This window comes from Pleurodeles waltl, chromosome 6 (assembly GCF_031143425.1).
Source record: "Pleurodeles waltl isolate 20211129_DDA chromosome 6, aPleWal1.hap1.20221129, whole genome shotgun sequence".
Lineage (NCBI taxonomy): Eukaryota > Metazoa > Chordata > Amphibia > Caudata > Salamandridae > Pleurodeles > Pleurodeles waltl.
This window is the reverse complement of record NC_090445.1, coordinates 1,607,383,086-1,607,410,372: the sequence shown is the minus strand read 5'-3', so window position 1 is coordinate 1,607,410,372 and position 27,287 is coordinate 1,607,383,086. Positions and strand designations below refer to the sequence as shown.

Sequence of the window (27,287 nt, the reverse complement as noted above, 5' to 3'; positions counted from 1 at the left end):
GCAGTCTCCTTCAACACCTGTCTGACTGCCTTGGTGCCGAGCCCACTAAGACTTCAGATCCCACTGCAGAGCCCGCATGTGCCACCTATTGCGGTCCGCCAGCAGAATGTAGAAGCTCAGGAGGCCAGGAAGCTTCAGAGCTGATTTCAACCAGACCCAGGCCAAAACATCAGGATCAAGTACCCAATATCCTGGACAAGATGAGTCTGCGGGATGACTCTGAAATCACTGTATCTAGGATGGCTCTGATATAGGAGGGAGCCACTGTAAAGGAGTAAGATGCAAATTTGACAGGTTCCTGGAAAAACCCAATGTCGTCAAAAGGTTAGCAGTCATCTGGAGGTAGTTTACAACTGTTTACCACACTGGTGCCAACTACCCTACACTGAGGTGGTGCAGACTACCCTACAGTGAGTCAGACATGTACAGCCCATGTGTGGGGTATTTTGCCACATCCTGTCTGTCCATTATTAGTCATAGCAATTAGACTCCGGCGCCATCGACAACAGCTGCCAAAACCTCTTCCACTCTGTCCTACAGTGCGTCCAAGCACCTGCTCAGGAGACGAGATTTATTCACTGATCTTAGGGCAATGCGGGTGGACAAAAACACGCGTTTTGAGAAGGTTTCCATTCGCTATGATTCTTTACCAGGGAGCGTTGTTGAGAAGGCATTTGGGTTTAGTTGGCTGGTGGATGCAGTTTTCTGGTGGATGCCTGCACCGCTATGCTCTTCAGCGTGGGAAGCTGAAGTAGAAAGTCTGGGTCCCCAGGAGCAGGTATGCCACCTTGCCACTTGCTTATTGACAGAGGGGCAAGATCCTGGCTTTTCCCAGGTGCCTACCAGCATGTTCATTAATGCCTCACTGAAGGACAGGAGGAGTTCTTGTTTTATTTGTACAGGGTTGAGGTCTTTGATAAGCACACTAGTTTTGACTTCTGGAGTTTGCAAGATGATGTCTGGGATTTCCACTGCTCTCCTGGTCACTGTGGAAAAGGGAATGAATTCTCAGTGGCTATAGCTGGGTTTGGTGAAGACCAACCAATGTCTGTTGAGGTGTCTAGACCCCATGCATCCTGCAAGTCTTCAAAAATGTCCCCTTCATCATGCTAAGTGTCAGTTTCATCATTAGCATCATCCGGTCTGACATGGTCTGCTTCCGAGTGTCTAGTTGAACTCAATGTCCAAATACGACAAAACTATTTGGTCTGTGTCTGGCATCAGTGATGTCGGGCTCAGCGTCAGTAGGTTGAGCAGTGGCAGCATTCTCAACATTGTAGCTAGTGCCTGCCATGGGGCCAGTAGAGTATGTGCTAAAGGCTGGGTCAGAGCTGGTTGTGAGGCCACATCTAAAGCAGGGAACGGCATAGATTCAAGGTTGAATCAAGTGGTGTGCACCAGGGAAGGATCTGCCAGCAGGGATCTGACTGCCATCCACCTTGAACCCCTGGGGTCCAAAGGAGCTCCAAGTGGATCCAGGGAGGCACCAAAAATGTTATCAATGGCTAGGCAAAGCTCAAGGAGAAGTTGGGGCACTGCTGTCCGTTGATAATTGGGCTGGACTAGTACCATTGGAGGTGTCTGTTCCGGGCGCCGAGACAAACATCGTGACCTGGAGTTTCCTGTAGTGCCCCTTGACCCCAAATGATGGACAAAGATTCTTGGAGTTTTTTATGCTTTTTATGAGAATTTTGCAGAATTAACCAAGCCCTCTAACTTTGATGACGACAGGTCCAAGGAACGACCACAGGAAAGAGCGAGACAGCAGTCGTGACTTCGACAGAAACTCTACTTCCTGAGTTCGGAGACAAGTTTGGCCTCTCCCTCCCGAACGGCCTTTCTAATCGCACAGCAGGTCCACAACCTCGAGTCGTGTATGGTGCCAAAGCACCAGAGGCAGTCGTCGTGGGTGTCAGTAACCGGCAATGGCCGATTATAGACAGAACAGGGTTTGAATCGTGTTTTAGAGGCGTCATGCTGCACACTGAAAAGCTTTAGAGGGAAAAGATCTGCGGTATGGCAGTATTTCGAAGCTCCGGATACCCAACAGCCTCGGGAAAAGCAAGGAACTGACATCAGTGTGTGGAGGAGGCACATATAGAGGAGCCCTAATGTCATTATCGGAGGCAGGATAGATCTGACGCGCAAGGGAATTGCTTTGAAAGTTTCAGGACCTAGTCTGAAGCCTGGGGATATTTAAAAAGTGGGGAATATGCATTTAGAAATCTATCAGAAATATTCTGCACAGCAGCTGACTGAGCGGCTATTGTCAAGACTTAGCTACCATTAAGATGTTTTTTTAATTTGCTTTTATCTGTGGTGCCATTTAAGAAATCTGCACAAAGCTTTCAAAAAAACAGCGCTGAGTGACTACTTTTCACCAAATTCAGTTCTGTGTCTTGGGAAGGGTGGGTAGGGTACCTAAAGAAGAGAAAAGTTAAGTTGTTTTTCCATGTTAACTTCCATGGGAAACCTTACTCTGATACAGTTAAACTGAATTGCACCAAACTTTGCACTAACGAGAACAATAACTTTTATTGCTTTCATGTACATCGGTTCGGTAGTTTGAGATATTTGCACTACACAAGGAGTCTGGTGGACTTTGAAGAGGTAACACAGCCACTTAGATTTTTATTTCATGAACCCAGATCCTCAAGCGCTCAGAGGATAATACATCTAAACATTTAATATAAGTCTGTAAAATAAAGAAATCGGAGTGGTAGACTGAGCATTTTCCTCCTTTCACCATCCCTGATGTGGTGGCCAATAGCAGATGGCATATACTGAAGTTTGTTCCTCAAAATAAATGTAGGAGATAGGTTTTAAGGGTGCTGGAGGTGCAACCCCTGATCACAGAGAGTATAAACAGGGTGTCCCTTAGCAGGCAGACCCTGCCACAAAAGTAAAAACAAAAACTATATTCTCACAGGATTTGAAGAACCAAATTTGGATCTGCAGAGCAACAAATTTGTTTACACATTTTTAAAAACAAAATCCCGAATAAAGTTGAACAAAAATGAACCGGAAGTGCATCTCTGCTTAGAAAAGACCGTGAGCAGAGCCTGCTCAGACTCCAATCACATGCTAGGCCCAGTGCCAAGAGGCAGCTGTGTACGGCTAAAGACAGTGAAGTTCCAACACATGGAGGCCAACGCAGAATCTGCATGAAGAACTGTGTGAGGTTGAAAGCATGCATATCTGCTATGCAGTGTAGTGGGGTTTGGGTGCACAGAAATTTGACTGTGTGGCCTGTGGCCAACCGTTTGGAGCCCGGGCCAAGCACAAACCTCTACACAGGAGCTCACGGCTTGATTTCTTGCGATTCATGTACTCGTCCCACACTCAGTGGTAATAAATAGCTTACTGCACTGGGCACATCTGTATATATACTCTAAAATAAATGTCTTGGATCACACAGTTACTATTTAAATGATTTTTTTACTAACAATGACGAACCCAACATGAAGAAGGAATACCGGTTCTTAATATGCCCATCGATATGAAAGGCAGAGAAGTGACAAAGAATAAAATAAAACATAACTATACTACCCAGAATGATTGCTTACTGAAGTCTACTTTTACTCATGAGTCAGAATCAAGACAATACCTTTTAAATGCATGTAAGTGGCCGTTTTGTATGTGTCTGCAGTGATAATATTTCTAGGCACTGCAGGAATAATTTACTCCTTGTGGAATGTGCTCTGGACCTACCAGACAAAGTTCGATTACCATTACTTTAGAGTAAAATGCAGGAGACAATCCACCCAAAATGGCCTGTATCCAAGTGGCTAGCCCATACACATATGGGGCCAAAATTAACAAATGGATCATCCAATGGTATTCTGTGCCTTTTCACTACTGTTTCGAGAAAACAAACACTTTATATGCAAATTCAAACAAGCTAGCAATGCCATGGGTTTGATATTGCCCAACGCTCTCTTCAAATCCTGTACAGTAGGCAAAGAAAAGGTCAGCCAAGCATGTGCTGTAGCATACATGTGTTACCTGATGCGAACAGTAAATAAAATATAGACCAAAACGTGCTTTATAAACCACCTTAATTTCTCAAATTTGCCATAAATTACTCCATTTGCCACTCAGTTTTAAAAAAAAATTACTCTGGGGGGGGGGGGGGGTATGACCCTCAGAACCTCCCTAATGTCAGATGGACATGACACTCATCCATACATTTTACGTCACACCACTTTGAAATGTCACCAGACGCCACTGCCTAAAGATTGAAGTGAATAAAACCAGGAGAGCTGCTTTCCAGGAGAAATGATGTAAACTAGCTTTATGAAGAGGCTCAAAATCGGGGCATGGTAACTTTGATAGAATTACATTAAACTGTCAAGGAAGAGAAGGCCTCCTTAGGGGAGTGAAGGCTTTCCTTTCCTACTAAAAAATCTTTTACAACTAGGGTCAAACCAGAAATTTGATAAAAAGGCTTGCAAAGGACTTTCTATAAGAGGCAATGGCTGCTAGATGTCCCTTTAGCAAAAGGTTTGCTACAATTTTGTTCAATAAATAAAGAAGGCATGAAAGTGTAAATTCTACTCAGCATCAGATTGGATCAATATTTCTTTGAATACACTATATGCAGAACCTCTTCCATTTAAAAGAAAAATAATGTTCTGGTGGACTGACGTTTCACTTCAGTAAAGATGGTAAATCAATCTTGCTGATGACTTAAATGTCCATAGTGTGACAGTTCAGGAGCCAAGCTGTCATTTTAAAACAATGGAAGACTGAGGTGCTGTGTCTAGCCTCCAAATAAGAATAGGAGATCTAGTCTGTGAGCACCTGCCTCCCTTTGATGGACGCAAGGAAGTCTTCAACGCCAACAGTATGGCTTGGAGCATCATGAGGTTGATATGGAGCCGGCCTACGTGGAAGATCAGAGACCTCCAATCTCCAAATCTCAAAGGTGGCTGTCCCAACTGAGAAGTGACGCATCTGGCATCACTGTTAGCTCTGGGTGGGGTATGGAGAAGCATCTACTGCTGACCCAATCGCAGTCCAGCAACCACTAGTGCAAAATTTTCGAAGTTTCCTCTGAAATCTGGACGTGGTCCGAGAGGTCCTCTTGGCATTGGGCCCACTAAGACTTCAGATTCCAATGCAGAGCCCGTATCAGCCACAGGCATGCTTGATCTACAGGATGCAGAGGCCATCAATCGCAGCAGCCTCAGAGTCAACCACACAGAGCCAGGAGGGAGCCTGAAAGATCTGGACCATCCCCTGAAAGTCCTGGACACTTTTTGGGGTGAAAGACACAAAACCAAACCATATTCAGAATGACTCAGATGAAGGAGAGCGTCTGAGAAGAAGGCCAGTGTGACTGCCATGTTGATAGTGAACCGCAAAGATGACAGAAAACTGGCGGTAGTCTGGAAGTGGCTGATAGCTGCCTGGTGCAAGCTTTCCTTCAAAAGTCAGTTAAGGTAGGGGAAGTCTAGGATCCCCTCATCTAAAGGGGTGCTGTGACCACAGCCACCACTTTTGTGGTCACCTGAAGGATACTGGTGAACTAAAGGGGGGCACAAACTGAAAATGCTCCTTTCCCACCATAAACCACAGATAGCACTGATGGGATTACAAATATAGGATTTGTATATGGAAAAGATGTTCTGCAAGCATAGCACAACAATCCACTTTCCAGGGACAGTTAAGACCTGGGTCATTGTGAGCATCTTAAATGTTCCCTTTTGGAGGAAGGCGGCGAGAGAATGCAGGTCTAAAATAGGCCAAAAGCTACGGTCCTTCTTTGGCATCAGAATGAAGTGGCAATAAAAAACAGCCTACGTCTGGAGCAAAAGGGCTCCCACTTCTTGCCATAAAACAGAGATGGTCCTTGTAGGAAAGTGCCACTGTTGGTATGGTTACACCCCCCGACACACACACAGGTTTTGCCTAGTGTTGATGTCCACTTTGATTTAAAGTGTGCTAGTACCCTGTTAACCAGGCCCCAGCACCAGTGTTCTTTCCCAAAATCTGTACCTTTGTTTCCACAATTGGCACAACCCTGGCACACAATTAAGACCTTTGTAAAAGGTACCCATGCTACCAAGGGCCCTGTGGCCAGGGAAGGTCCCCAAGGGCTGCACCATGAATTATGCCACTCTAGGGGACCCCTCACCCAGCACATGTACACCACCTTTGCAGCTTGTGTGTTCTGGTGGGGAGAAAAAGGCAAAGTCGACATGGCACCCTTCTTGGGGTGCCATTCCCACAAACCACTGCCTGTGGCATATGTAAGTCACCCCTCTAGCAGGCCTTACAGCGCTAAGGCAGGGTGCACTATACCACAGGTGACAGCATAGCTGCATGAGCAATATGCCCCTACAGTGTCTAAGTGCATTCCTAGACATTGTAAGTGCAGTGTAACCATATTGAGTATATGGTCTCGGAGTTTGTCATTACGAACTCCGCAGCTCCATAATGGTTTCTCTGAATACTGGAAGTTTGATATCAAACGTCTTAGCACAATAAACCCCCACTGATGCCAGTGTGGAATTTATTTAAAAAATGCACCACAGAGGGCATCTTAGAGATGCCCCCTGTATGTTAGCCAAACCACTAGAGAGGGACTGACTCACTAGTGAGGGACTGGACGGTCGGTGCCAGCCTGCCACTCTCAGACACATTTCTGATCACATGGAGTGGGAGCCTTTGTGTACTCTGTGGTCAGAAACAAAGCCTGTCCTGGGTGGAGGTGCTTCACACCTTCCCCCTACAGGAACTGTAACACGTGGCGGTGAGCCTCAAAGGCTCAAGCCTCGGATTAGAGTGCCCCAGGGCACTCCAGCTTGGGGAGTTGCCACCCCCGGATAAAGCCCCACTTTTGGCAGCAAGTCCGGTGGGAAAATTAGGGAAATCAGAGAGGAGTGACCACCCCAGCCAGGACCACCCCTAAAGTGTCTAGACCCATCCCTGCAGAATCTTCCATCTTGGTTTGGAGGACATGGACGAAGAGGATTAGGGTTGTGCCCCTCTCCCCAAAGGGAGTGGGCACAAGGAGGGAGTAGCCAACCTCAGGGACAGTAGCCATTGGCTACTGCCCTGTGAACCCTAAGACTCCCATAAATCTAGGATTTAAGGGCCTCCCTGAGCCCAGCTCACCAGATTTCTAGCGACCTGACAAGAAGGACTGCTTAGCTGCAACCCCCACCAGAGAAGAAGGAAGACGACAACTGACTTGTCTCCTGCTTCAAAGAACCCGCAAAAGAACAGCAACACATCCAGCAGGACCAGTGACCTCGGCCAAGCTCCAGAGGACTGGCCTGCACCCGAAAGGACCGAGAACTCCCGTGGACAGCAAACCTGTCCAAGAGGAAAGCAACTAAGGACTCCAACCTCACTCCAAACATGCGAGTCCTAACCACTCTGCACCTGACGCCCACAGCCCGCGCCACGTGGCCCATCCAGCTACAGAGGATCCTCAGGCAGTTCTGAGCAAGTACCCACCCTGGGTTGACCTCTCCACACTTCCACGACGACCCCTACAGAGGGAACCCTGAACAATTGTGTACACTTTGACCTCTGCACCGAGCCAGCCCAGTGTTGCAGGGTGTTTGCTGTTAACTTGAACCCCAACCTGTGGACTTCCTAACCCCGGGGACTGAACTTCAAATGTTGTACTTACCTGTATAACGATCTACTTTTTCCTTCACCCAGTTACTGGTTCTGAAAATTGCACTTCAAATTTTAAAATAGACTATTGCCAATATTTCAAAAACAGTATAACTTATCAATTTCAAACAACGTACTGTTGATACATCTGTGAAATACGAATTTATTGAAGTACTTACCTGCAACTTAAATATTGAGGTTCTAAAAATAAATTAAGAAAAGTTATTTTTTGATATATAAAAAACATTGATCTGGAGTTAAGTCATTGAGTGTGTACCTCATTTCTTGACTGTGTGTACAACAAATGCTTTGCACTACCCTCTGATAAGCCTAACTGCTTGGTCACACTACTAGAAGAGTGAGCATTAGTATTATCTACTTTAGCCTAGTTAGAGTATATACAGAATCCGCTTCCTACACGGAGCTACTAAACTCCAGGCCAATGGAAGCTGCCGCTACATAGCCCATTCCTCCGGCACTATTTAGGTTGTAGCCCATTGGGGCGGACTTATGTCACCTTCTGAAGAAGCTGACGAGCAGTTGGGAGGGAGACCTAGAGACTCTGCTTTCAGGGGTGGCCTGAGCCTCGATTCTGGACAGAAACTTCTCTCTTCACCCCTCCCCCACCCATTGTCAACTGATTAATTTCTATATATTACATTGAGCATACTTGGCCCTAGAATGCATTCAGCATTATTTTCAGGTAGCAGATACTGCCTGCCACAGATATGGTGAGGTTGGGGGTGGGGGGGGCTGCGCCACATGCTGTGGTCCTGCTCCTGACTGCACCTCTATTAGGAAGAGACCCGGAGATCCCAGAGGCAGTTCTGAGTCCAGATGTTCCATGTATACAAGGGCACTGCCTCCCAAGCTGGTTTCTGCATTCCCCTAAACCTAAAGCCACTAGTAGATTTGCCATTTCTCTTTGCAAAGAGGGAAATTACTATAAATTGGAAATCCTTAGGGGGTCCCTGTATACTCAGATGGCAAAAAGAACTAGGCTTGTGAGGGCAGAGTGCTGCTATGTGAGGCTAGAAGGTAGATATGCACTGTCGAGATGGCCCGGGCATGTGAGGCCGTGGTGACAGATCTTCAGGCCATCGAACAAGAGGATGAGGAAGGTGCGTGAGAGACCACTGTTGTACTAGGCCGTGAATTAGTCCTTATTCCTTCACTAGAGGCAATGAACCTGAGTGCTCCACCCCCTCCAGGCCAATGATCAACATAGGTGCCATTGGGTATGATATGGCTTTTACCCGGAGGTACTAAAGAAGCATTTGCAATATTACTGATAATTCATAATAGATGTAACGATTGGTGGGGGGGGAGAAAGTGCACTAACAGAAGAATATTGCTGTTCACTGTTAACAGAGTTTCATGCTACATAATATCAGATACCTGTAATGAACATATTTGTCATAACTTCTACAGCTAAGAGTGCCTATTGAAAATCACGATTCTTGAGAATAACTGGGTATGTTGCATGTTTTATTTTCTCTGGGTTTGAAATTAAATAAAAAGCGTTCCAAAAAAATAACAGGCATTGGTGGACCAGCGGTGGGATCTACGACTTTGCATTTGTTGGACTACTCAGCCAATACCTTAGCTTCTTTTTTTTTAGATTTAAAAGTTATTTTAAAATTAGGGTTTAGTTACTAAAAGTAGTTTTAAAAAAGTAATCCCAACTTTTAGTAACATAATGAGCAGCTCAGAGAAAATGGTGATGGAACTTAACCTCACCCCTTACCTCAATCTAAGGATGACAGATTTAAGGTCCCTCTGTAAGCTGAAAAAGATTAGAACTGATTCCAACTCTACCAAGGTCAAGTTCCAGGAGCGCTGGCACAGTACACCAGAGACCACCCTGCTGAGGAGGCAGAACTACACTCAGACAGGGAAGATGTTAGAGATGAGGTGGATGACTGCTCCCCTCCTCACCTGAATAGGGAGACCAGGGTCCCCAGATCCCTATCTCTAAGGACAGAACTCACTGGATCTGGATCATCCACTGGGGAGTCCAGCTCCTCTGTGAACACTGAGGGCAGCCTCAATGAAGAGGGCATCCTTTAAGCAAGGATGGTCAAAAGGTTAGCTTTGGAGCAGCAACTTCTGGTCATAGAAAGGGAGAGAGCAGAAATGGGCTTAGCACCCATTAATGGTGGCAGCAATACAAATAGGGTCAAATAGAATTGATATCCTCAACATCCCCAAAGGGATTGTCTCAAAATATGAAGAAGGTGATGATATCACCAAGTGGTTCACAACTTTTGAGAGGGCTTGTGCAGCCAGAAAGTTAAACAGATCTCACTGGGGAGCTCTCCTTTGGGCACTGTTCTCTGGTAAGTGTAGGGATAGACTCCTCACACTCACTGATAAAGATGCTGTATCCTATGACCACATGAAGGCTACCTTGATTGAGGGCTTTGGATTCTCCACTGAGGAGTAAAGGATTATGTTCAGGGGGGCTCACGAAACCTCAAGCCAGTCCTGGGTTGATTTTGTTGACTACTCAGTGAAAACACTTGATGGTTGGATAACTGGCAGTGGAGTGCATGACTATGATGGGCTTTATAGTTTGTTTATGAAGGGCACCCGTTAAGTTACTGCTTCAATGACAAGTTGCATCAACATCTGGCAGACCTACGTCCAATTTCTCCCCAAGAACTGGAAAAGAAGACAGACTACTGGGTCAAGACTAGGGTGAGCAAAACTTCCAGAGGGGGTGACCAAAATAAAGGGGTCACAAAGCCTCCCCAGGGAAGGGAAGGGTGGTGAGACACCCAAGGACAAAATTAGCCCTCATAAGGGCCCCAAAAAACCTGCTTAGGAGGGTGGGTCCCTTGCCAGTTCACAGTCCACAGATGGGTACAAGGGTAAAAACTTTGATCCCAAGAAGGCCTGGTGTCACAACTGTAAACAGCATGGACACCAAACTGGAGACATGGAATGTCCCAAGAAAAATCCCACTAGCACTACTCCAGTTAGTACTGGAATAGCCAGTCTCCAGGTGGGATCAACAGTGTGCCTAGAGCAAATCAGGGTTCTCACTGAAGCTACTCTAGCTTCTGAGGCTGGGGTGGATATAGCCACACTGGCTGCCTGGCCACCTAACATGCAGCAATACAGGCAGCAGCTCTTAATCAATGGGACAAAGGTAGAAGCCCTGAGGGATACAGCTGCCAGTGTCACCATGATGACAGAGAAACGGGTTTCCCCAGGACAGTATTTGGCTGGACAAACATATCCAGTTACCAATGCTGACAATGTGACTAAAGTCTATTCCATGGCAATGGTGACTTTAGAATGGAGAGGGGTTACTGGCCTGAAACAGGTAGTGGTCTCTTCTGCAATTCCAGTGGAATGCTTGCTAGAGAATGATCTAGAACCCTCAGCTTGGGCAGAGGTAGAGCTCAAAACCCATGCAGCCATGCTGGGAATCCCTGGACTGGTGTGTGTGAAAACCAGAGCACAAAGCAGAGCACAGGCAGGAAAAGGAATGTTGGAGCCTGGAATAATGGCCCAACCTTCCAAGAGAAAAAGTAAGAGGACTGGGGACCAGCCTCTGAACAGCAAGAGAAACAGGACCTCTCTTCCCAGGAAAATGTCTTATCCCCTGAAGTAACGGAGTCCATGGAGCCGGAGCCTTATCAGGTAGAGCTCTTGGGCCCAGGGGGACCCTTAAGGGAACAGCTGTGCCGGGGACAAGAAACTTGCCCCACTCTTGAAGGCCTGAGGCAGCAAGCTGCTGCACAGGAGAAGGGAAATGTCAGAGGCTCCCACAGGGTCTATTGAGAAGATGGACTCCTTTACACTGAGGCCAGTGACCCCAAACCTGGTGCCACTAGGAGAGTGGTAGTGCTTCAGGAGTTTAGAGAGTTTATCCTCACGTTAGCCATTGACATCCCCCTAGCTCGGCATTTGGGACAAACCAAAACAACGTGGAGCAGACTTATAAACCACATTTATTGGCCCAATATGTCCCAGAAAGTGAATGAATTTTGTAGCTCCTGTGTCACCTGTCACACCAGTGGCAAGAGAGGAGGCCACCCAGAGACACCCCTCATTCCACTTCCTGTGGTGGGGGTACCCTTTGAAAGGGTTGATGTGGACATTGGGGATTCAACTGAGCCACCCACAGCCTCAGGGAACCAGTACATACTGGTACTAGTAGAACATGCTACCAGATACCCTGAAGCAATTCCCCTTAGGTATAATACTGCCCCTGTAGTAGACAAGGCCCTGATTCGTATTTTTACCAGAGTGGGTTTTCCTAAGGAGGTGGTTTCTGACAGAGGTACAAACTTCATGTCAGCATACCTGAAACACATGTAGAATGATCGTGGGGTGACTTACAAATTCACCACACCCTACCATCCACAAACCAATTGACTTGTTGAGAGAGTTAACAAGACATTGAAGGGCATGATCATGGGGCTCCCTGAAAAAAAAAAAATCAAAAGGAGATGGGATGTCCTCCTGCCGTGCCTTCTTTTCGCCTACAGAGAAGAGCCACAGAAGGGAGTAGGGGTTTCCCCCTTTGAGCTTCTGTTAGGCCATCCGTAAGGGGACCACCGGTACTTGTTAAAGAAGGCTGGGAGAGAACTCTCCATGAGCCTAAACAAGATGTGGTGGACTACAGAGGGCTCAACTCTGTCACTAAGAGAAGCACACCCTATAACGAGAGGAGATGAATAGACTGACAAATTAGGTGCGGCCAAATGTTTTAAGTACCTTTGATTTAACTGCAGGGTACTGACAAATTAGGATGGCACCTGGAGCCAGCTTCCTACAGTCCTCTATCAGTCATCCTGGGGACAGTGGAAGGTCTGACACAATGGCAATGAAAGACAGGATAACCTGCAGGACCCACCTGTCCGATGTTACAGTCCGCCAACCTGGCAAGAATATTAGAGTCCTGCCTCCAAAAGAGTGGCTATGCTCCACTAAGAGCACATTGAAGAGGTCTGGACGATGGGACAGCAGGGTTGGGAGCTTGGACGTGAGCAGCAGGGATGGGTGATGGGGCAGTAGACTGAGTGGCTCACTGACAGTGACCACAGAGCAGGTAGGTGCAGCAGTCTCTGCCCCTAAACTGCTGGGCACTCTGCTGCAGCTGAATTGGCTGTCGATAAGGGGTACTTCTACCAAAGCAGCAACAGGAACGGTAGGTCTGATGCGGTTTATAAAGTGGGCCAAATGAGGCCAGAGTGCATGCTGTGGCCCTGCTTTTCCTTAACCTCTCCACTGTTTTGTCACTAAACAGGCAAGTCCCCTCAAAGAGCATGTCCATGAGGGACGATCGGACTTCACCTTAAAAAGCCGCTGAATGCAGTCAAGCGTGGAGGCTAATGACGCTGTTGCCAATTGCTCACCCGATTAAATCAGTGGTGTCCAAGCACACCAAACTGTGATCTTTGCTGCATCACATCCATCCTCTGTGGCTTGGGTTAGGACAGGCAAGAGGGCCTGCGAGAACCTAATTGACCAAACCCCAAACAGTGTAGTAAATAGCCGTCCAACAGGCAATTAGCATTCACAGACCGTACGATCAACTGGTGGAAAAAAATACCCTCTACCCAAAGGGCTCAATATGTTTGCACTGCCAATTTGGTGGGCAGGAGCTGGTGGGAGCAGTCAGAAAGTTATTTGGGTTCATACGACTGGTACATACCTACACTACCAAGCTTTCAGGGGAAGGGTGCAGAGGCAAAAATGTTGGATGGCCCAAGGCTGGGCGATGGATTTCCCAACTCAGGTCTCGCAATTTGGCAATTGACTGGGGGAGAGGGGAAAGGGGGTGAAGAGGGGAGAAATATCATTGTAGGGGAGAAGGAGCTCAGTAGATGCTTGCCCCAGTTGGTGCACTTCTGTCAACAAAAACAGAAAGAGGGCAGAAGTAGTGGGAGATTTTAAAGAAAGAGAAAAAAATGGTCCTATGCATGATACTCACAGATAAAATCACAAAACTACTGAATGCACAGTTCCACAGAAAAGATAATGAAAGCTAAACTCAATGAGGGAAAAGAGGAAAACAGGTTCCTGTGAATATCCAAAATCTGGAACAAGAGCCCTCACTCACCAATTGGTGACATGCTTTATCATCAGCCTTTGCTCCTCGTCAGGCCGGCACTGCAATGCCCGACGGGCCCCTCAAAGGGGCTCTTTGCCAGAGATCTTTTGTTGAGGATGTTTGCTGGTGTATGAATGCATTTATGTGGGGGTTGGTAAAAAGAGATGCTGTTAAAAATGGCTAGAGGGAAAAATCACAATGAAAATTTATTGAAAAAAGCAAAGCTCCCTGTCATGATTACAAACAATGAGTAAGGCGAAAAGAGAATAATGTCTATTCTGCCCTATTAACATCAGTTTTGACCTCTAGGACGATGGAGGTCAAGACCTTCTAATGCTCTAAGCAGGGCCACTGCGTAAGATGCATGCGGCCCAGTGGCAGAGCGCTGGGGTTAAGAGAAGTCCCAACTTAGGGAAAGTGTCAAGGCCACTGGCTTCTTGAAAGTCTTCATACCAATTGATGTGGTTGTCATATCTCATCACCTGCATCATAACTGTTGACCGAATCCATACCATATAAGGAATGCAACAAGTGTTCTCCTTGTGGAGGGGGGAAAAAAATAAATCAGGAGCTGCGGTCATGGAGTGTCACGATTCAACAAAGCGAGCGCAGCACCAGTCGAGGTCGCAGCTGTGTTGACTGAGTCAGAGAGCACAATGGACACCTCGTCATCGGGCACTGATGAGGCTCTGAGGTACAGAAGTGGAACGTGGCAGAGGAGTAGGTAATGGAGCTGGGGGATGCTCAGTGATAGATCTGAAGGGTCCAATTCTCAAAGAGGCCTCTCTGCCATAGTTCCCTCTAACGTGTGCTTGCGTGTGCACACACAACCTTTTGCCAGTGCATGCACACACTCCCAAAATGTGAACATGACCAAGAGAACATTCATTAGCTGCATACTCAAACATGAGTGCTCCAAAAAAAAAAAACATGCAGAATGTTCACTTTCTTGTGATGTGCGCAGCACTGTTTTGCAAGGCTGGTCAGAAAAACAGCTATTCTGCCATGCTCACATTTCGCAGGGGCGTAGCTTCAGGGGTTCAGGGGTTGTATGGGGTGGAACACTCACCAAATAATTTTGAAAGTCAGGGCAGGATGAGTGCCATCAGCCTAGTCAAAGTCTGGTCCTTTCATCAACCATCACGGTAGTAAGCTTTGCCTGTGTTTGCTCCAACCATGAGCAAGGCCCAGGATAAAGAGGCACAAGTCGGATTTCGTTTCAAAATAAAAGTGTGCTGGCATAACAAGTTTGTGCCTCACACTAGCCGTGTATGGATGACCTCCTTTGGAGCCCATGGAGCAATTGTGAACGTTGGGGTAGAAGCTGCGTGCCAGGTGATGGATCTTATAACACTGCTTTGTGCTGCAGCTATTTAAAAAATAAGGTCTCACTCAGGGTGGGACTGGCATATAGGGCATTCAGGCCGCTCCCCGAAGGGCTGGTCTGACAGATCAGTGTGTGGGCTGGTCTTTTAGCAGTTTGTGGGCCGGTTTTATGGCCAGTATCCTTAATGCAGCAGTGTCTTTTAGAAGCTCTCTAAATAATATCTTATGGGGATAAGGCAATCTGCAGAGATCTTTGTGTGTCTAGCAAACCTCAAGGTATAATAATAACAGTAGGATAATTCTGGTGATTTATGCAGTTGCTGGAGAGATTTGAGTTTTGTATAGTTACAGTTTTGATTCCATGTTGCATAGAGGGTTAGTGTTTCTCCTGCAAAGCACGTTGTGTAACATGCAGATCACAGATTTGTACTTTATGTAAATAGGTAAGTAAGCTTTTGCTTTTGGCACAAATCCTTGTATTACTTGCAGTTCATAAATTGCAATCCTAATCCAGCACAGCAAGCTATGAACCAGCAACAAGTTGCATGCAAACTGCAATCATGAGTTAGAACCTTGCTGTTTTCTTTCTCAATTATTCATATAAGGCAGCTAAAAAGGGTTACCTTGCATAGTTGTGAAGTCTTATAGCTACAGACAACCCCAAGTACTCTGTTACATTTAAAATCTTGACTTTTTGTTTCTTCCAGCTAAGCATTCTTAACATATAATGCCTACCTTCTTATAGCACATGCATTCAGCTTATATACAAGAGGTGAACAAAGTCAAAAACCTGTCTCAAATGATTCTCTTTAGTACCTGACTTAAAATGATAAGCCGTGTTCCTTTGTGTCCCTTCCATTGCATTGACATCTAGGTATTAGATTCCAGGCAGCTCCAAGCCAGGATCATCAATGTAAAAAAGTAGGGCTGATAACTATTTTAACGAGGTTTTTGTTCTGGGCCTAGTTGGAACAGTAAATAAGTAAGCCCCTTCACTTGTCTGCAGATTCCTGCTCGGAACCGAAATCAGACATGTGGGCACTGCTCATTGTGTCTCAGTGTCAGCAAAGTATAAGGGAGGGGGGAGGGGGAAAAGCATAATTCACTGGGTCCAACCCAGATCCCAGGTCAGGCTTACTAATAGCTGCCTCATTCTTTTGACTGCCTGCATCAACCCTACTGTTCAGTAAAATCTGATAATGGTACAACCTTCTCAGTCCTGTCCTTTTTTAAACCTGGGTGTAGGTGCCACAAGAATAACCAATTTGTCATGAGGGGTTCTATTATCTACATTGCAACTGTCTCAAGACCCTAACACCTGGTTTATTTCTTGTTGTAGACAAATGTTTGGAGTGGTAATTGCCACAGATTTAAATTGGTGGGTTCAGCGCTCGCAAGCATGTTAAGTGCCTTGGTGTGCATAGCCTTGACAGCAGATCACAGAGCTCTTTAACTGCCGTACACAGAGCAAAGAAATTAGAGGGAACATTGCTCTCAGCTCCTTGGGGCCCATAGGTACACCAGAAAAGGTCAGTAAGGATCAGAAGAGTCGGAGCATAGCCTTGCAGAACTCTTAGATATCCCTCAGTGTCACAGATGGCCTGAGAAAACTGGGTTGTGCTGGATGAAGTAGTGGAACAGCCTCCAAGGTCGACAGACTTTAGAAATGAGAAAGGGGCATTGTGATGCCCTCGCACCATCTCAGGTGAATGTGAGGGGTGGGAAGGGTCTGATTACTGCTTGGATTTAGGGTTTTTTCTTAAATTTACCACAAGACTTGGAGCGCAATGATGACTGACCGCAGGAGCTACTCCAGAGATTTCTGGACTGAGACGTTCCCTTGGACCATTCTTGTTGAGATGTATTCTGGTGCTTGATGAGTTTTGCCTCATCGTTTTGCATGGCCTTAGGGTTCATAGACTGCAGTCTCAGAGTCGTAGCTCGACCCCAGGCTCCACAAAAAAACGTGATGAGGATCTGTTACAGACATTTGTATGCGACAGTCTTTACAAAGCTTAAAACCGGTTGTTTTTGGGGAGGTTAAGTGTCTCAAAAAGACAAGCAGGAGCCCTGCATCCGTTTCTGGTGCAGTGGAAAGTAACTGACATCAGTGGCACCTATACAGGATCTGCACATCATTTATGGAGCAGAACAGTATTGTTGCAGAGCCACATTGTACCCACTACCGGCATGCAGAGGTACTGCTGAGAAACGTTTAAGGATCCAGTCTGATGTCTGCGATTAGAAGTCAGGTGTTTCATATCAACCTGCTAGAATTCCGGGCAATACGTTTGGCTCAAGTCTTGACGGACAACATCACCACGATGCGGTACATCAACAAGCAGGGAGGAGTAGGGTCGTATCTTCTCTGCAGAGAGGCTCTGCGGCTCTGGTCCTGGGCAAGGGACCATCGGATTTGCTTAATAGCAAACCATCTGTCCGGGGTTCAAAACGTGTGTGCGGACAGTCTCAGTCGGCTACTCTCTGCCGATCACGAGTGGTGTCTTCATCCAGATCTGGTCCTTTCCATCTTTCGGATGTGGGGGTTTCCCCAGGTAGACCTGTTTGCCACTCGGGAGAATGCGCACTGCCAATTGTTCTGCAACCTCCAGTATCCGGTGCAGGAAGCGTTGGGGGATGCGTTTCAGATGTCCTGGAACGGCCAGTTGCTTTACGCGTTCCACCCCATACCCTTGATTCCTCGAGTTCTGAGGAAGATTCACCAAGACCGGGCCCAAGTCATATTAATAGCTCCGAATTGGCCGAGAAGGGTGTGGTACACGGAGCTTCTCCAACTCTCAATGTGCCCTCCGCTCCGTCTCCCTTTCAGGGCAGACCTCCTCTTGCAGTCGCAGGGGCAGGTTGTACACCCCCCTCCTCCAGAGCCTACACCTTCATGCCTGGAGATTGAACGGGGCAATCTGAGTTCTTTTTCTCTCCCGCCGGATGTGGTGGACGTTATTTATATCGGCCCGGCGACACTCCACCAAAGCTGTCTATGCGAGCAGATGGGCTAGATTAGTTGGTTGGTGTGGAGAGAGAGACAAATTAATCCCTTAAGTGCCCATTTGTCAGACATATTGATGTTTGCATTGTCGTTGGCACAGCAAGGCTGCGCTGTTGCTACTGTCAAGGGCTATCTTTCGGCCCTTTCAGCCTTCTTATGCCTTCCTGATCAACCCTCTTTATTTAAATCCCCTTTAGTGTTGAGGTTTTTGAAGGGGCTTACAAATAGGTTTCCTCCCACTCCGTTTATTATGCCCCAGTTGGATTTAAATCTAGTCTTGACCTTTTTGATGGGCTCGCCTTTTGAGACGCTATATTCTTGCCCTTTGAGATTTTTTTGTCCTAAAGACTGTTTCTTACGGCCATCACGTCTGCTAGGTGTGTAAGTGGGCTTCAAGCTCTTTGTGGTCACCCTCCTTTTACGACCTTTCTTAAGGACGAAGTGGTGCTGAGGACCAGGGTGGCTTTCCTCCCCAAGGTAGTGACTCCTTTTCATTTGGGACAGTCTATCACTCTCTCGTCATTCTATCCTCCTCCACATCCATCTAAGGAGGAGGAGAGACTCCATCGACTGGACCCACGGAGGGCTCTCAGTTTTTACATAGACAGGACGAGAGAGTTCCGCTCGGACGACCAACTCCTTGTCGGATATGTGGGGAAGGGGAAGGCCACAAACGAACGCTATCCAGGTGGGTTGTTCTTTGTATCAAGATATGTTATTCTTTGGTGAAGAAAGTTCCTCCTGATGGTATAAGGGCCACATCGGCCCTGGATAGAGGTGTTCCAGTGGCAGACATTTGTAAGGCCGCGGACTTGGGCGTCCCTCCACATCTTCGTAAAGCATTATTGCTTGGACTCGGAGGTGAGGGGGGGATGGCCATTTTGCGCGGTCTGTGCTGTGGGATTTCTTGGTATGATCAGTCAGACTCCCACCTCCGAGGCGGTACTGCTTTGGGACTCTATTCATTAGGTGAGGAATCCACAGTTAGTTGTATCCATCAGAAGAGCAAGTTACTTACCTTCGGTAACGCTTTTTCTGGTGGATACACTAGCTACCTGTGGATTCCTCATGGTCCCATCCGCCTCCCCGCAGTCTGTCTGGTCATACCGAGATTTCCTTGGGTGTGTACATGTATAATGGTTTGTTTCTGCATTATGAGAGTATACATTTATAGATATTTGTATGTATTGGTGTACATTCATGGCTATGTATTTTTACGAATGTGTTGATACTGTTTCCTATTATTATTTGTTTACCTTTTCTATAAAAAAGTTTTCTTGAATACGGTCATGATGAGTATGGAATGTCGATATTCACCTGTTTGCCTCAAAGGCACGTTAAAATGGTGCAAACTGATGTCAGCACGCCGGCGAGGGCCTCTTATTGCCACGATGATGTCAGACGGAGCCGCGTGGAGTCGGCAATTGTGATGTCCTCGCCGACGTGCAGAGCTGGAAGGAAGTTTTCGTTGAATGCTGCGCATTGGGGAGAATTCATTAGGTGAGGAATCCACAGGTAGTTGTATCCATCAGAATGAAACAATTTGTTATTTAAAAAAAAAAAAAAAAACAAACACAAATATTTATCTTTTCAAAGTGCTTCGGGATCCTACACATGGGCGGGACAATTTTTTGCTTAGGATTATAAATGGAGATTCCCTGAAGGAGACTATATATTCCCTAAAGATGCTTTACCGAAATAGAAAGTTTATGCACAGTTCTGAGCAGTCACTAAAGAGCAGTTTTATAGACAGCATGAACCAAAGATTAGTGATAGTTAAGTAGATAGCCTGAAGTGGTGGTCAGTGCATCATTTGTTGACCTGCTTGTAAAGAAGAGTTAAGATAATCATACCTTTATCTGCCAGCGACAAAGTGCTATTGAAGTATTGTTCTTCCACAGCCCATGACGTCTCGTTCACCTTGTTTGAAACACCACATGACCCGACACAGCTCACCTTGATTGCTAGAGGTGGAAAAAAATAGAAATACATGAGCTACTTTAAAAATTAGAAACCGGGAAACATGCTAGCTTTGCTCCTTTTTTCACAGTTTTTTAGTTTTTTTAAATAGTCTCACCATTACAATCTTAACGGCATATGGAAACCTTACCGCTGTCAGTGTCATGAGGCTGAGTTCTGAAACCAGTTTTATTTTCAAAGGTAACAATTAAAGTAAGTTATTTTGTAAAGCGCAGTGACTGTTGAAAGGTTCTCAATAACATATTGTTGATTCACATAATCCATTTAGTCAATTACAGCACTACCCCTTCCACCCTAAGAAACAGAGTCACATACTAAAAATCAACACATGCAACTGTAGCTCATTATAGTATCCTAAGATGGCCTAAGCCTGCAGAATGTAGCTGACTCCCTGAAAACAATTTGTGATCTCATTGTGTTTTATGCTTCTAAGTTGGTTTGTTCCTGAGGAAACTTGAAGCGCAAACCACGCACTGGAGCACTGATCCAGAACATGGTGGAGAGATACTGATCGGAGGTCATGGCGGGGAAGTCCAAGACAACTAAGGCCCAAGAGCGTCCTGTACCCGCAGTGCTACTGGGCAGACAGCAACAAAGCCTAGTCTACGATCCCTAGAAACCACGCTACAAGCCCACTCGACCCAATTCGAGAAAATTTTGCAAGCGATCATGGATGCTAAATCCTCGCTAGAAAACAGAATTGACACAGTATCCCAAGACCTCAACCTACTAAGGGTGGATCACCGTAACCTGACAGAGTCGGAACAGTGGAGGACACGCTGGGAGGGCTGAACCCACTGGCCGCAGAGAACCAGAAACAAATCCAACGCTTGGACTCTGAGGTGAAGGTCCTATGGAGACGTGCTGAGGAAGCTAAGGGTAGGTCGCGCCGCAATAATGTCCGCTTTTTGGGATTTCCCGAAAGATAGGGAAGGGCAAAACTCTGAACTATTCCTGGAGCAATGGCTGATCAAGGAGGTACTGCATGGTGCCCCATCAAACTTTTTCTTCGTCGAAAGGGCACACAGAGTCCCGGGAAGACAACCAGCTCCAGGGCTACCGCCTAGATCGAGGATTGCTCGATTCCTAAACTACAGAGATCGAGATTCGATACTACAACATTTTTGTAGTAAAGGTCCTGTTCAATACGAGGGGTCCTCTATTACTGCCTACCCTGATTTCACCCAAGAAGTTCAGCGACAACGCAATTCTTACATGAAAATCAAACAGCACCTTCGCAAGCACAATATTAAATATACCCTGATGTTCCCTGCTAAACTGCGTGTGATCTCAGATGATCGAACTCACGTATTCAACACCCCAGAAGATGCTTGGACATTGAATCACGCCAAAGGAATGGCACAGACTCAGGAGGGGGCAGGGGATGGTGATGCATGGATCACATCGCCCGCACGGAGGAGGCCCATGAAGCGCTCAAAGGCACAACCTGCCAAAAAACAGGCTGCAGCCGAGAGCAAAAGTGTTGAAGGAAGCGACTTTGCACATGCAAAACTCCTTCAGTGTGCTACAGGCTAACCTAAGCGACCATATGGCTCGGACTCGGCTAGCTCTGATTCAACAGTTCTGGAGGCGCTGAGGGGTCCGAAGCTCACGCCCAGATCGGAAGATGCATTGCGATTGTCCAGAGGAGAGAACAGTGGAACTGCCTCATTCTTTAATGTGCTCCGCGGCATTACAGTGGAACCTTGAGACCGAGGGGCTGAGCAAGACAGGAATGACACTGCCTTTAAATATAAATATTAGCTGGTTAGCCCTCTCTATCCGTACACTTGTAATATACAATATTGAGCCCAGAGTAATAGAGAGGCTAGACACCCTGGGAGCGCCGACATGTTCACTTTCTGCTTCAATGTTGGGAGCCCCTTATAAGGGCCACCTCCAAATATTAACATGACTCCCCAGAAGTTATCCATATGGATACAGTTTTTCACTTAAAAGTCTGCTGTGTTTTTTGTTATCAAGAATGGCAGTGAGAATAGTACAAGTATACCACAGTTGTCGGGGGTTTGAAGGGGTGGGAATGGTTTAGTTCATGTTCACTAGGTTTACCTAAATTGCAAAGTATTCTACTACAGTTGTTAGTTTACAGTAAATATCAGGAATGGAACAGTACAATTTGTGGTGGAGCTGAAATCCGGAACATAACACACGCACAAACATGCTACAACAGAACTCGGTTCAGGGTGCAATCCGCGTTAAGCATGAATACAACAATCACGTGGAACGTGCGAGGTATGACAGCGCAGGGCAAGAGAAACCGAATTTACACCCACCTCAGACGTCAAAGGATACATATTGCCATCCTACAGGAGACACGCCTTTTGGAGGCAGATTTGGGTGCACTAAGGGGTCGTTGGGGAGGACAGATTTTAGGCACATCATTTTCGGGCCTATTCAAGGGGGGTATTGGTGTGGATAGCACAGGGGGTACCGTATGTCCAACACATCCACAGGATAGATCAGGGGGGCAGATAGGAGTTAATAGAGGGACAACTAGATGGCAGACAACTCACGATAATAGGGATCTATGCCCCCAACAGCACGTTGACTGAATTTCTACGCACACCGACACCAGCATTGCTGGTGAATCCCGAAGCGCCGGCCGTTAGCGGGGGGGGCGACTTTAATAGCACACCGGATATATAGTTGGATAGATCAACACCACCCCTGGGGAGGTTGACACATGGGAGCGTCACTAGCCCACTGTTGACATGGGCGGGAGACATGAGACTATATGACATTTGGCGCATCGGACTCCCGACGCAAAGGGAATATTCATTCTACTCTGCACGCCACAAGGTATACACCAGGATAGATATTATATGGGGGACCCCAGATATATGCTCTCTAATTAAGGACTATGGATACTTGGCCAAAACACACTCTGATCATTCTCCACTAGTGATGACACTACGATGGGGTAGGAGACATTCCATTATCCCCACTTGGAGCCTACAGGTGGAGTCCCTCCAGGATCAGGCATTTAGGGAAGAATTGAATACAATAATAAGACAGTACTGGGAAACAAATAGGGGCTCTACAGAAACAAGAGCGATGGAGTGGGATGCACATAAAGTAATCGTTCAGGGTTATTGTCTATCGGTCACTTGGGGAGTGCGGCGCACCCTTCATGCTGAGGTTGCCAAGTTGGAGAAAGAAATGAGAGCTCTGGAAGTTGCGTGGCTCAAAATGAGGCACTATACACAGAACTCGGATCTCTGCGTACGAAATATGATGAGGCGGATTTACGGCTTCGCCGACATGATTACAATTACCACCTGGTGCGCTTACAAACAGAAGGTGACAGATGGGGGAAGCTGTTGGCATGGCTCCTTCGTGAGGATAGTCAGCAAGCTCCTATAGGGACTATACGCCTGGCTGATGGAACTATGGCCACCAACAAGAAGCGATCAACGAAGCGTTCAAGGACTACTACACAGGCTTGTATAGGGGGCAAACTACATGCACCACCCAACACCTGGGGTCTTTTCTTGGGGAGGTGCCCCTAGCACAGTTGTCACAACTAGATAAGGAGACATTAGAGGCTCCTCTAACAATGGAGGAGTTGGAGGTGGCCATAGCACAGATGTCCCGAAACAAAGCGCCAGGAATAGATGGCTTGCCCGTAGAGTATTACATCACTTATTCAAAACACCTGAAACCCCACCTATTGGCGGTATTTGAGGAAGTGTGGTCCCGCAGTCTGCTCCCGCCTTCGCAAAGAGAAGCACTGATAGTGGTCCTTCCTAAGCAAGGCTGTGACCCCGCAGACGTTAGGTCGTACAGACCGCTTTCTCTCGTAAACTTAGATTGCAAAATTCTGGGCAAAACAGGCTTGCCCCCATAATACATACCTTAATACACGAAGACCAGAATGGCTTTATCCCAAAACGCGATACATTCCTAAATATCCGCAGACTGCTGAGCATCATGGGGGATACTCCGCCAGGGGCATACGATAATGTGGTGATGTCATTAGACATTGAGAAGGCATTTGATACATTGGGGTGGGACTTCCTGTTTCCCACCATGCATGACATGGGGTTTGGCCCCAGTTACATACGCTGGGCGCAGACATTATATGCTGAATCCAGGGCTAGAGTGAAAACGGGAGGCATTGTATCCGATAGCTTCCCCATTGGCAGAGGAACCAGGCAGGGGTGCCCGCTATCCCCCTGGTTGTTCGCCACTGCGATGGAACCACTGGCGTCTAGGTTGCGAGTGGTGGGGGAGCAATGGGTGGTGTGCAGAACTGGAATCCGTCACATTATCTCACTATGTGCGGATGATGCATTGATATACGTGGAAAAAGGGAGCAGGACGATCCCTTCGGTGATTTCCCTACTAGACGATTATGGGAGAATATCAGGCTTAATGGTGAACTGGGATAAATCCTGTGAATTTCCACTGACTGATTGGCCTATGGAGGCGAGGGAAGATGCTCCAACAGGACGCCTGAGGTGGTGTTTTGATACTTTAAAATACCTAGGAGTTCACATTTATCATAAACCTGGGGATCTGAGAGATGGTAATCTGGGCCGTGCGCTGAACTCCATGAAGGGATCCTTGAGCTTTTGGTGCTCATTGCCGCTGTCACCGCTAGGCAGAGTGGCGGGGGTGAACATGTTATTACTTCCCCGCCTTCTTACCATTTTGTGGCATTACCAGTCGCAGTGCCCAAAAGCTTTTTCCGCAAATTAAATACAGTACTACTGGGACTTATATGGGGAAAGGGCAGGACTGGAGTAGCACTCACCACCCTGCACCGACCATTAAGTGATGGTGGGTTGGGCACCCCCAACTTTGAACTTTACTTTGCTTCAGCGCAATTGCAGTGGGTGTTAAATTGGATACACAGACCCGAATCACCAGAATCTGCATGGGCCACCACGCAGCTACACGGCGTGCCACTGATTACATGGCTGTCGAATAACTTAGTGAAAGGTGCCTCCGGTAACCCCTTAATGATAGCTGCACATGAATGTTGGAAATGTACATACAAAAGGGCCGCATGAAGTCCCCATACTCTCCCATTATCCCCCTGGGGCAACTCCTGGGAAGGGTCAATACATCCACAGCGTACTCCACTGCTGCTTGGGCAGAGGCAGGGATATTAACAGTAGGAGATTGCTTTGAGGAAGGCGTCTTAATGTCATTTGAGTCCATGAAAGACCTCACATCGGTGGGACCAGATCAGTTCATAGCATACTACTCTATATTCCATTTAATCAAGAAGGCGTGGACGTCGGGCGACCGGGAACCAGCTATCTCACCTGCACTACACCATATGGTGCTATATGACAGTCAAACTAAAGTCATAACAAATTTCTATAAAGTCTTAAATAGATTCCCCGAAACTGGTTTGGAAAATGTAAGGGGGCGATGGAACGCTGTTCTGCCGAACCAGCTATCTACTAAGGATTGGTCTCAGGCCCTCTATCACACTCGACAGGTGTCAAGGAACCCTAGGTTTCGATACACCCAATTCAATTATACTAAGACGTACCTATCACCAGCACGGCTGAGGCATGTGTTCCCTGAGTCCGACCCTTTATGCCCCCGCTGCGGCTCCCAGTCAGCCCACTTTTATCATTTGGTATGGGAAAGTGGTCCTTTAGAGGAGGTGTGGCGGGAAGTAGTAGCTGATATCTCAGAAATAACGGACCATTTATTCCCGCTAGACCCCAGATCCTGCTTACTGGGTGTTAGAATAAAAGGAAAAAAGCACAGATACATCCATTGGTTTGCAAACCTAGCACTCAATGTACAAAAGATTGATTGCAATGAACTGGAAAGCCCCTAAGGCACCAGAACTAAAGATGTGGCGTGCCTGGACACTGCACTGGACGCGTACGGAGCATCAAGTACTACGCAGACTGCGAGACCGAGGCCAGACACACACAGGAAGTGACGCTTGGGAAACATTCGTCACTAGACTAGAGGTCAAGAATGACGAGCACCCACCATGAATCCCGATAATATAAAAGCCCGGGGGAGGAAGGTCTTCCGGTCACCGCCCCGCGCACATAGAAAAATAACCACACAAAATACACCCAGCGAGAACGCACAAGTGGACTAACATTGGCCCAGCACACAGTAAGGGCTCAATGGCAAGGCTGAGATGGGAATGCAAACGTGCCCTAAAACACTGCGGGATCACGTTCCCATGGTACCAGACATGACGGGGGACAAGTCAGGGCTCGCGCACTCCACGTTAAACAAACAGCTGGAGCACACACATTAACTCGCGCTATTACATTGTACTCCACCGCCACATGATGATTGGGAAAGAGGGGAACAGATTCCATCAAAAAGCTGCTGTCCACAGCACCACTAATAACTCTTGATACAGCTGTGTACTAAAGAATGTAAAATCCTGACAGACTTAATTAGACCTAGACCGTTGTTAATTTATCATGTTTCTAAAGATCAGCTGTATCCTGTTATTGCTTCAGCAGAATTTATTGTTAAGTATCTGTGCTGAAAATAATTTAAAAAAAGATGTTTAAAAACTGAAAGATGTTTGTTATTGTCTATTGAATTTCACTACATTTTCGGCTTCCTACTGCAAGTCTATAGCCGCAAAAACACTTTTTGAAAACACTCCCTTACAATCATCTGGGATCAACGGTAACATAAAACTGGAATAGGTACAAATATCAGACACCTAAACTCAGATTCAAGGGTCAGTTTACATAACGCATAGTTAACCAATTTCCACTTCTTACATTTTTCAGTATCAAGTGATGCATGTTCATTACACAATGCTAAACACCTGCTGTAGGAAGTTGGCTCTGTATGCACTATTTCAAAGTAAGGAATAGTATGCACAGAGTCCAAGGGTTCCCCTTAGAGGTAAGATAGTGGCAAAAAGAGATAATACTAATGCTCTATTTTGTGGTAGTGTGGTCGAGCAGTAGGCTTATCAAAGGAGTAGTGTTAAGCATTTGTTGTACATACACACAGGAAATAAATGAGGAACACACACTCAGAGACAATTCCAGGCCAATAGGTTTTTGTTATAGAAAAATATATTTTCTTAGTTTATTTTAAGAACCACAGGTTCAAATTCTACATGTAATATCTCATTTGAAAGGTATTGCAGGTAAGTACTTTAGGAACTTTGAATAATCACAATAGCATATATACTTATTACATAAAACACATTTAGCTGTTTTAAAAGTGTACACAGTGCAATTTTCACAGTTCCTAGAGAGGTAAAGTAATGTTAGTTCTTGCAGGTAAGTAAAC

General features: G+C 46.5%; 1 protein-coding gene across 2 annotated transcripts in view; it reads right to left on the bottom strand.

Moving 5' to 3' along the window:
* The window catches only part of ARRDC1 (arrestin domain containing 1), a 499,552-nt gene that overhangs the window by 334,095 nt on the left and 138,170 nt on the right, over nucleotides 1-27,287 (bottom strand). For both annotated transcript variants that reach the window (XM_069241475.1, XM_069241474.1), the window contains one exon: nucleotides 19,889-19,999. In XM_069241475.1, coding sequence (XP_069097576.1) covers nucleotides 19,889-19,999 — 111 coding nt within the window. The remainder of the gene's footprint in view (nucleotides 1-19,888; nucleotides 20,000-27,287) is intronic.